Source organism: Silurus aristotelis, assembly GCF_946808225.1.
Source record: "Silurus aristotelis genome assembly, chromosome: 23".
Classification (NCBI taxonomy): Eukaryota; Metazoa; Chordata; class Actinopteri; order Siluriformes; family Siluridae; genus Silurus; species Silurus aristotelis.
The window spans coordinates 18,336,229-18,347,198 of NC_139596.1; the positions used below are offsets into that span (position 1 = coordinate 18,336,229).

The following is a 10,970-nucleotide window of genomic DNA, read 5'->3' on the forward strand; positions in this document are numbered from 1 at the left end:
TAGATAGATAGATAGATAGATAGAAGGAAATTCATGTATTACAGCAGCAAAGAGAGCTGAAAGTAATGTACATTACAAATAAAAAGATATATACAGTATATAAGATGAAACAGATTCTGTGTGTGTGTGTGTGTGTGTGTGTGTGTGTGTGTGTGTTTTGTGTACACTGGCAGACAGGGTAATTAAAGTGACAGTGCAGTGCATCTATTCTCATACAAAGTGTAACAGCAGGAATTCAGGTTTTATAAATAAGCTGTTATAAATAAACAACTGTTCATATCAACACTCCTTTTTATCTCTAGATTCAGGTTTTTCTCTTGTAGATCTCGTTTTACACATATATAAATAAATAATAGTTTTAGTCGCCTGTGGGTATTTTATAGACGGTGATCCGTCCTGTGCGGACTCCTGTCCTGTTCATCTCTTTAAAAGTGCCTTTTTTCCCGTTTGTCCTATGAAGAATCCTGTCCTTTGATGTTTCTTTCAACCGAGAACTTCCTTCCTGTCCTTTTGAACATTATGTACTCGTGTCCTTTTAAAAGTCTTGTCTTTGATATGAATTAATTCCGTATTAATATAAATTAAATTTGACTGAAATTGTCCATCTCTTTCAGTCTTCTTTTTCGAAGAACAATTACACCTTTTTTAAATGTTTTTCTTTTGAAGACCCAAACATGTATTCTTGTCGCATGCTCCTATGCAGCTTCTTCATCCTCACTTTGACTCAGTGTTTGTGACTTAAAGTCTTTGCCGGCTTTTCGTCAGTTTGTCCGTCCACTTCTTTGCCAGGAGGATCTCTGGTTTGGGTTTGAGAGAAACCCAGAGTTAGTTTTTTCTCTCTTCTCTTCTTCTTCTCCACACGAGCACGCGTCGAGGTTAACATTAAATGACGGGTTTTATTTTATAGCACCGGACAAAGCACGAAAGCGAGAAAATAGTTTCGGTGCTCTACAGCGCAACCTCCCAACACCTTGTGGTTCCTGCAAGCTCGACCACGTGCACACAAACACACACACAGACACACACACACGCGCTGACTCGTATGACGTTTCTGGAGTTCCCACGCTGCGTAACAACTGCTGCGTCACCGAACCGCTTTTTTTTTTTTTTTTTCCCTTCCTTCAATGCTGCCTACTCATAGTGCACCATCTTCTGCACCTCTCGCTCTCTCTCTCTTTGTTTGTGTATCTCTCTTTCTATTTCTTTTTTCCTGTGTCTTTGTGACTTTTTATCTCCTCTTGTTGGTTTTCACCCTCGCTTTCTTTTCTACTTCATTTTGGTCCTAAGCGCGGATGAGCGTCTGTTTTTTGCATGCCGTTCTGTCGCTCCTCCGCTGTGTAGAAAACGTTAAGCCGCTCCGTTATTTTTGGACCCCGAGGTTCGATATGCTGTTTTTTCCATCCGCTTGTGAGATTTGGGATCCAGGAAAAAAAAACCCAAAAAAACACAGTTGTTCGGAAACTCGTACCTCGATGTTTGTTTGTTTTTTCCGTGTTATATAATTAATGTTTATTACTACGAGGCTGAGCAAACCTTGCCCTGGATTTGTACCCAAACACGTGGCTTGAGGTCACGTGACAAGCCGGTTTAGTAGATGATTAAACAAAATAACGAATATGTGTGGTTGTATTTCCAAATGTTGAATGACTCAGTGATGTGTTTTATCTCCGGATCCAAGTGTTTTTTGTACACGCTTTGGTGTAATAAAGTATGTCAGCTTTATTGCGCTGTTTTTTTTCCCACTAGTTATCCTCGATTTCAGGCCAAATGCGTGTGTGTGTGTGTGTGTGTGTGTGTGCCTCAATGCACCAGAGCTCAGTGCAGTCCAGTCCGGCTGTTGCAAACCGCCGAGACACAGATGGTCGCTGGTGATAGCACATACCAGAGGCATTGTTTAGGACAGGCAAGCCAGAGATAATTGACAGCCTGAGAGAGAGAGAGAGAGAGGGAGAGAGAGAGAGAGAGAGAGAGAGAGAGAGAGAGAGAGAGAGAGAGAGAGAGAGAGTCAGTCCCATCCCCCAGCATAGGCTCACAGCCGCACAGTGTGCACACGCACATACACACACACACACACATTGTGCAGAGCACGTTCCCCCCCCTCCTTTCTGTTCACCCAACCCCCTTCCCTCTTGTCCATCCTTCTTTCTCTCTCTTATTCTATTTCTCTTTCTCTCTATGTGTCTCTCGCCCTCTTTCCCTCCTCCATGTCTCTGGTTCACCCTAGCAGCAGAGTTGCCTGGGCTCCGATTGGTGGCTCGACTCATTCGTGCGTGACGTAGTCAAGCGTATGAGTGCGCTCGTGTGTGTGTGTGTGTGTGTGTGTGTGTAGGTGGGAAGGGGGGACATTCACATCAGTTAGCTAAAGAAAGAGATAGAGAGAGAAAGAGAGAGAGAGAGAGAGAGAGAGAGAGAGAGAGAGAGAGTGGGAGGACGTTGTGTGTATATCTGTGTATTGCTTTGCCTTTGCGTGCGAGTGTGTGTGTGTGTGCGTGCGAGCATGTGTGTGTGTGTGTGTGTGTGTGTGGAGTGCAGTCCCGATAGTGATCGCATGGGCTTTAAATAAACCCCCCCCCGTGTGTATGCGCTCGACCCGCAAAAGGGAGGAAGTGAGCGAGAGAGAAAGAACGAGGGTAGGAGAGAGAAGGAAGGAGTGAGCACGAACAAGGACAGGATCAGAAAATTTATATATATATATATATATATATATATATATATATATATATATATATATATATATATATATATAAAAAAAAAAGAAGCACAAGATGGCTTCCTGAATGGACAGAAAGAAAGAGAGAAAGAGCGAGTGAGAAGGAGTGAATGAGTGAGTGATTGGAGCAGGAAGACAGACTGAGCGATAGCTGAGAGGAGGCTTTTGATGGGGATACAACTAGCTGGTGGTGAGAAGAAAGCAGCAGCGGGACTGAGTGGGTAAATATTTGTGACACTGCCCAGTTGTACATGTGTATGTGGTGTGGGGTGAAGAGGTGGGGGGTGGGGTGGATGGGGGTGGTTGAGCAAAGACTGAACAGGAGAAGAACCAGATGGTGTGTGTTGAGGGTTAAAAACAATTGTTCATCATATTGTTGGATGTGAAATTAATAATTAATATACATACTATATATTAATACATATATACACACACACACACACACACACACACATTCATATGTATACAAGTTTACAAAACTATATTAACCAGAAAAACCAAAAAAACCAAAAAAACAATGAGTGACTTTCATGTGCATTGATCTGAAGGAGATACAAAGCTGAGTGGAAAGCTCATAATTATCAGAAAGTTCTTTCTGAGTCACATCACGGCAGCTGTGCTTCTCGGAGGTCAAATGATGATTCACATGTTTTAATTTTTTTCTCTCTTTTAAAAAAGGGAGCTTTATTTAGAATGCACAAAGAGCTGAGTGTCTGCTTGTCTGTTATCGTTATCAATGATTGTTAATCTGCCTCTTTTTTTCCTTCCTCTGTTCCTCGCTCACGGGCCGGATTAGAAGGTGGACCAATTTGACACCGCTATAAGAGTGCACACCTTCACCCCCAACCTGGCCGCAGAGGTGAGCGTGACATGCTTGTAAACTTCACTATCTCGTTATATATAATATCTATTATTTTTTCCCCAAGGCCACAGCCGGTTTTGGCGTCTTTGTGGGCGTCGGCACATGTTTTTGAACGCTGTGTGGTTTATATTTATATTTACATTTGCGCCATTTAGCAGACGCCCGTGTCCAGAGTGACGTACAAAAGTGCATTGAGTCTGTAGCAATGAATAAATCTACTCGTACACCAGATTACAAACAAGATAAATCAGACTACAACTCTGTTGAGGGTTTTTTTTTTTTTTTTTTTGGCTGCCGAACAGCTGTAGACAGACACCTGTGAACCGCAAGTGCTGCACGTGTCTCAGCTTTTTTTTGTGGGCTTAATGTCAAAAAGCTGAATGATCTCTAGGATTGAGATCTCTCACTGGAGCTGAATGCCCGCTCGTGTTGGCATGGTGTCGGAGATGAAGCGCCGGTGCTGTTTTGATTGGGCTCTAGTAGGCCTGGGTTTAAAGAGCCCCGCGCTCTGTGCCTATTGGAGGACGAGTGAGCGAGGGAAAAAGAGGAAAGGCGAAAAAGAGGCGTGAGTGTACCCTGGCCAAGAGAGAATAGGAGAAGGCCTCACTGTATTCCTCTTTCAATTTTTCTCTCTCCCTTTCTTTCCTTTTATATCTCTCTCTCTCTCTAGCAAATTGAGAGGAAGGCGGGGTCACCGAAGTTTCCCAGTCGTTTGAGGTAACGGGAGTGTGGATGCATGCGCACGCGCAGTTCTAAGCACGTGGTAGATTGTTTATGAACTCGAGTAACCTGTAGCATGGCTATTCCTGGCCTCCAAAGCTCAGACGGCGGCGTTTTCATCTTTAAATCCCGTTGCTGTCTCTTTTTGACCAGGCATTGGCCAATTTGTGAAATATTATGTATATTACAGATGTTATAAAACTTATTCTCGCTGTTCATTTCTCAGGACTACAGGTTTATAAGGGTATCTGTTCATGTGACAGAACGTGACTCGTTCACAAATCATTTTCATGACTGTTAACTTGAAGATCACCGGGTTCAAATCTGACTCGGGTTCCAGACTAACCGACCTTGTTAATGTTTAATGTTGTATAGGTTCCCTCCTCCAGCTGACCTCTGAATGTTAGTGTACAGGCTCGGTTATATTAATGGCTTATACGACTGAATAGATAACAATTAAACTACACACTCACACACACAAAATCAACACACGTATGTACGCAAGCCTCCGGTTTCCCTGTGTCGAGGAAACGTGTTTGTGGCTTATGATTAAGCTGTGTGCTCTCTCTCATTGATTTTTATAGGAAATGCTGAACAAAGGAGCCCAGATATCATTTTTAAAAGGCTGAGAACTGAGGAAGGATCTTGAAATATTGAAATCCTGCAGATATAAATACTGTTCAAGGCTATTTTTTTTTAGAGGCTTTGTAAGGTATATCCTCTAGAAGCCTTTAATAGTGCACTTATTTACACATTCAGAATGAAAGAGACTTTGGGGAAATTAAGAACTGGGTATTGTTTGAGATTTTTGCTATTGTTTTTCTATAGAACTTATGGATATTTTCTTTTGTTCAAGAGATTTTTCTCTTGGAGGGAATTGAAGGGTGACAGTTATATATCTGTCTTTGTCCTCTATGAGAAATCTGTAAGAATCTGACACCTTACAGATGACTGAAGGTCATTATGTTGCTTTTGATCTGAAATGACTTGAGAACCAGATAGACTTCTGTGAATCTGAGTTTCCATTATAACATAAAACAAGTACATATTTCTAAAAAGAATACAGAGCTACTGAGAAGCGTGAAGGACGGATTTAGTGTTGATGCTCAGCGATTTTGACTTTTAGTCACGGATTGTTTGCGTGGTTTTTTTTCCCCTCTCAGTCAGCGGTTCATAAATATAAACAAAAAAAAAAGTATGATACAAGATGAACACCCCCTCCCCTCCCCTCCCGGCTTTTACGAGAAGGTGTTTCGGCTCATATCGTCACGAAAGCGCTCTCTTGGATTGTGAGAATTAGCGACTACGATAAACGCTGTGTATTTTTCATTAGACTGAAAGCTAGTCGACCACATGAAAATGACCAGTGGAAAGTGGTTCGTAATGTTTTTTTTTTTTTCTTTTCTCTTCTCTCCTTTGCATGGAGCGGAATCCCCGCGGCATTATGGGAAAGGGTTAACACTGACCTAGTTTCTGTGGCAACAGTGAGTGGTGCATGACATCACGGCTACAATTATAGCACAAGACCGCCTTTGAGGCTACAGTCATGTGACACAGCAGCGCGTGTGTGTAGAAAGTAGGGGAAATTTTCAGCGTGTGTGTGTAAAAGATTGTTTAAAGGTAAAGGAACGCACAGGAAGTTGTCGGTTTTTTGTAGTTAAAGAGTCCGGATGCCTTTTTAGGGTCTTATTGTCTGGCGTTTTATGATCTGAGGTATGTTTTCTACCTCGGGTATTCGTAGAGAAAGCACACGGTTTGAGGTTATTCTCTGCCATTGCGTAATATGTAAGGAATTAAATCATATGTGAGAGAATGGTTTATTTCTGGCTGAATAATCGTTCTCAGTGACTGAACATGGATCTTATACCAGTGTGTATCATCTTTTATCTCCAACACTGTCTGTCTTCTGCTATCACTACTGTCTCACTTTTCTTCAAATTCTTAGAAGTGGCATTTTTTTTTTTTTTCGGGGGCCCCCCCTTTCCTGTTTTCACTTTGTGTAAATGTTGTACGGGTCTGTGTGCACACCTTTGTGCTTGTGCAAGCCTTCTGGTCTCATTACACATGTCAGTGTCAGAATATATTTGACACATATTACCTCCATTTTTTGTTCTTCTTGCCGGCCCCCCTAGCCATAGTTAAACTTAAGAACCATGAAGATGGACTTGGATTGTAATTAATATAAACATGCTACAGGTGTAGGGATGCTAAGTGCTACCATTTTTACACTCAGGTGTTTCAGTGAACAGCTGATAACCTTAACAACAGTAATAAATGTAAAGTGTCACTCAAGATTCCCTTTCAGATTTCGAGGTTTCTCACTCATGGAGTCTTACGAATTTTGTCGCCACTGGCAGGCACATTAGGAAAAATTTATGTATATTCATGATTATAAAATGGAATTGAAAAGTCCACACTAAAATCAAACAGTAGCTTTGCAAAAACAATAATACACAATTGTTGTGTTACAATTTAAAGATGGCGGTGCAGTGCCCTGTTGGTGTGCTGTTATTTGTATTTTTTTGTTTGTCTGCTTCGTATAAGAAAATGAGGTTTATTCATGTTATCAAACAATCGTGTGTGAACAACATTGAGACAGGCACAAAATCGACATTTTAAAATGTACACATGCTGTTGTGGTCAAGGCCTCTGTCACTTTGTCTATTCCTAATCTGTTTATATTTATCAGTATCTCTTTTGTAAGCTCACACACCCCCCTGCTTTACTATTTCTAGATGAATGTGTCATTAAAATTTAGCAGTTTTGTGAATGCTCACTGAGAACTGTGGCCTCACTTCTATAATGGCGGGGCAGCTAAATTACATTATGCTGGAGGAAAGGGGTCACAAATTGTCTGCACGAGGAAGATCTTTGGGTTTAGTTGATGTGTAACAAAGAGTTGGTGGAATTATTACCGCACTTTCCATACGCTGCAGACGTTGGAATGCTTGACGACGAAAACAGTATTGCGTACATCTTGCTTTAGTGATTGCCTCAGGTTTTAAATTATCAACATCATCATTATTATTATCCTACGGCGCTTCTATCGCCATTGCGATTGGAGGGTTTGGGCTGTTGTGACGTGATGTAGCGCAGTACAAGCAGCACTCATAGCACACGCAATACTGCAGTCCACACTGCAACGGGATCCATAAAGAGTTTCTGGCCCTTTAAATGCGGCTACGTCTGCCTCGAACATATGGGGAGCTAATCTTAGCCTGACTCCTGTGAGGAGGAAAGAAAGAAACCCCTGGCAACACGCCACCATTCAGAGCTGGAACGAGATCATTTTCTTTCTCTTTCACCCTCGTTTTTATTTTTTAGGAATATTACAATAGTCGGATTACAATGACTTTGAAGCCATTTTCTCTGATGCTGTGTGTCGTGTTTTTTTTTTTTCTTTGCGTTTTTGCTTTGCAAATTCCCTCATGGCTTCAGATTTACATCACCCAACAGCCATGATTCGTTTACATGCCACATCAGTACCATCAACCATTACTGCTTCGTGTTTAGTTCTTTCCGTGCGCTCTTCTCATATCTGTCCCGGCATTATTGTTCTTTCAAGGTTCTTCTTTCGCTGTTTTATTCTCTTGGTTCCTCCTCGTGCGTCCCCTCTCCTCAAATTTCCTGTTTTTTTTTTTTTTTTTTTGCTCTTTGTACAAAGAGCACTCTCTTTTATTCTTTGCAGGTTCCCCCTTCTGTCCTGCTGCCTTAGTGAGAGATGAGAATGGCTCCACCCTTCCCCCATCCCCATCTTTTCCTCTTTCTCTCTATGAGTGGTAGGGATGTGTGTGTGTGTGTGTGTGTGTGTGTGTGTGTGTGTAGTGGGAAGGAGGGCTGGTGAGCTGAGCACTGCGTGCCGACTTACACGTGCCGAGTGTCAGACAAGGCAGAAAGGCAACACACAGACAAATGCACCAGGTCATAGATGTGGTGAAGAAGGTAAAAACAAAAACATGATGTAGAGATAGAGCGGAAAAAAACACAATCACTGAGACAAGGTGATTAAAATGGAGAGAGTGAAGGACAAAGAGAAGACAGAGGATTGAAAGAGGTTATAGTTTACATTAGAAAATGGGTGGTGTGAAAAAAAAAGAGGAAAAGATTCTTTCATGGCTAATAACCTCACTGGCTAATCTTTTGTGTCTCTGGCCAGGAGCCTTTCATTCGCATGCGGTTGGATTTAACCATTAACGAGGTCTAACTTTAATCACCTGCTGTAATACTTTTCTAAATTATTATTTTTTGTCAAAATAATTTGTTATACCAGATTAAATATCTCCTCATAATTACCTTATAAATAGATACGATCTCTAGCTTTCTTAAAGTGTTGGACAGATCTGTTGCATGGTTCTACATGGAACCTTTAACTATTCCCAACAGAGGGGCGTCTAAAGTACTCTTTTAATATCAGAAGAATGGAATATCTAATAGAATATCTATTCATTAATTTTCAACAACCACTTTATTCAGGAAAGCAGTTGATACTAAGGAACCCTGGTAACAAGACAAGTCAGGAGAAATGACCCCAGATACAAAGGCTATTCCATCACGGAGTGTCAAACATAGCCAATGCGCCAAACTGGATGTGTTTTGGAGAGTTAAAGCCATGCGAACACCGGGAAACACCAGACAGCAACACGAGGAGAGGATTAAAGTCAAGACCCTGAAGCTTTGAGGCTAAAATGATACCCAGTGCACCATCATGCATCACTTATAGAACTTTCCACTCCTAAAATTCTTTTTAAATGCATTTGAGGTTTAAGTCAACTTGATTTGTTCTCACATAACGGGATTAAAAAAAAGAAAAGAAACTGGAGCTCTAAAACCAAACGATGCCAAGGCTTGATTTCTTGGCCCGCCTAGATGTAAAGGGTATCTCGTGACGTTATTGAAAACATGAATGATTCTGATGTTTACATATTGCGAGTTGTGAGCCCATTGTGTCAGCTTTCTAGCTTTAAGAAATGTATAAAAAGAAGTTGTTTTATGCTTGTCACGTGTACTTTCACTGCACAGTGCGATTCTTTCTTATCGCATATCTCAGCAATGTTAGAAAGATGGGGTCAGGGTGCAGGGAGCACTCAGGGTTAAGGGCCTTGCTCAGGGGCCACAGGAGTGGCAGCTTTGATGATACTGGGGCTTGGACCTCCTGACCTTCGGATCAGTAACTCAGAGCCTTAACCACTGAGCTCCCACCATCCTCAGCAAGCAAACACAGGATGCTAACCATTTTATGGAACATTAAATTTTAAAATTCAATTCATTTTTATTTCTAGAGCTCTTTTAACAATGGACATTGTCTCAAAGCAGCTTAATGGAGATAAAGCGGTAATAAAGAATGTATAACTTTTTTTATAATTGAAAAATTGTCCCCAATAAGCGAATCAGTGGCGACTGTGGCAAGGAACTAAGGAACCAGACACAAGAGGGAACCCACACTTATCTGGGTGGCACCAAATTACCATTTATTACAGTTTATCATTGTTGAAGTGTGTAGTGATGGATAAAAAGGAGAACTAGAAAGTCTAGTTCTACCGTTTTAAATTAAATATACAGAGGAACTTATTTCAAACATCTATAACAAAGGGCACAGAAGATTTTCTGTCATGGAATGATATTTACTAAATAATACACGATCTGTATGCCATCAATGTGATGTTATATGAGATATTTGTGTGTGTGAGAGAGAGAAAGAGAGAGAGAGAGATTTTCTTTGTATGAGTGTAGGTTTGCCTGGGGGTGGATGTCAGTGTTTACTGTGTATGTGTGTGTGTGTGTGTGTGGGAGAGATGGAGAGATGAGAGAGGTTGATGACTCAGGCATGACTGTTTAACTGAAAAAGAAAGACAGATCATTTTTAAGCTAGTGTTCAGTCAACGTGCTTCAGAGATCTGACTGGGCAACTTTACAATGCTTCTACTCAAGGTCAGTCACTTTCAGATCTTACACAAACCTGTACTGCATCTATTGTTAGCATATTTAGTGGGTTTTCTTTAAAAAAAGTAAAAGGATAATGAGTATCAGACGTGAATACCTTTATATGATTAATCGTGACTGTGTTGATGTGGGAGAAAGAAACAGGAAAGTAAAGAAAAATGAGAAGGATTATGGACAAATAGAAAACATGAGAAAAATGTGGACTGATCTTCATCTAGGTCTCAGTGGTAAAGAAAGGAAGGGTGTACATGACATTCCCATGTATAGTATTTAACACTTGTTAATCAGCACAATCAGGGTCACTGATAAGCCTTAAATGTCCTGACTGCTTCATGTAAGTATTGTTGGCTGATGTTTCCTCTGAACATTTCGCTTGAATTTACAATATGTTTCACTTTTATCAACACTGAACATTCAGTCTATGTCAAAGCCAAACCAGTGAGAGTAGGGAAAGCAACAAAATGTTTTTATTATTTTGTATAATTTAGTAGTTTTACAGCTCTGAACAGTCCAAGTATTTAGTACTGCTTGAGTGTCAAGATTGGGATAAAGATGTTAATTTAGCTTCTTAAACCATGTAACATTGTTATACGCATTCTTACGTCCTTCTTTAGCAGTCATATATTTTTATATAATATTCTTTGTACACCAAAAAGGCTTTTAACAATTGCATTTAAACTTGGATGAACTTAAAGTGTTCGGATACACTGATCGGGTATAACATTCTGAATGGTGAAG

The 10,970-nt window shown here is 40.7% G+C and overlaps 1 protein-coding gene across 4 annotated transcripts in view; it reads left to right on the plus strand.

Annotated features, from left to right (window-relative positions):
* tet3 (tet methylcytosine dioxygenase 3) overlaps window positions 1–10,970 on the plus strand; it is a 43,232-nt gene that overhangs the window by 14,475 nt on the left and 17,787 nt on the right. Inside the window, exons 1-2 of one of the 4 annotated variants that reach the window (XM_083527299.1) lie at window positions 2,734–2,931; window positions 3,507–3,569. Coding sequence is in view for 2 of the 4 variants with exons in the window: in XM_083527296.1 (XP_083383422.1) it covers window positions 3,507–3,569 (63 nt within the window). In the remaining 2 variants the exon portion in view is untranslated. Of the gene's footprint in view, window positions 1–2,733; window positions 2,932–3,506; window positions 3,570–10,022; window positions 10,221–10,970 lie in introns of those variants that run through there. The other 3 variants (XM_083527300.1, XM_083527296.1, XM_083527297.1) reach the window with 3 other exon arrangements.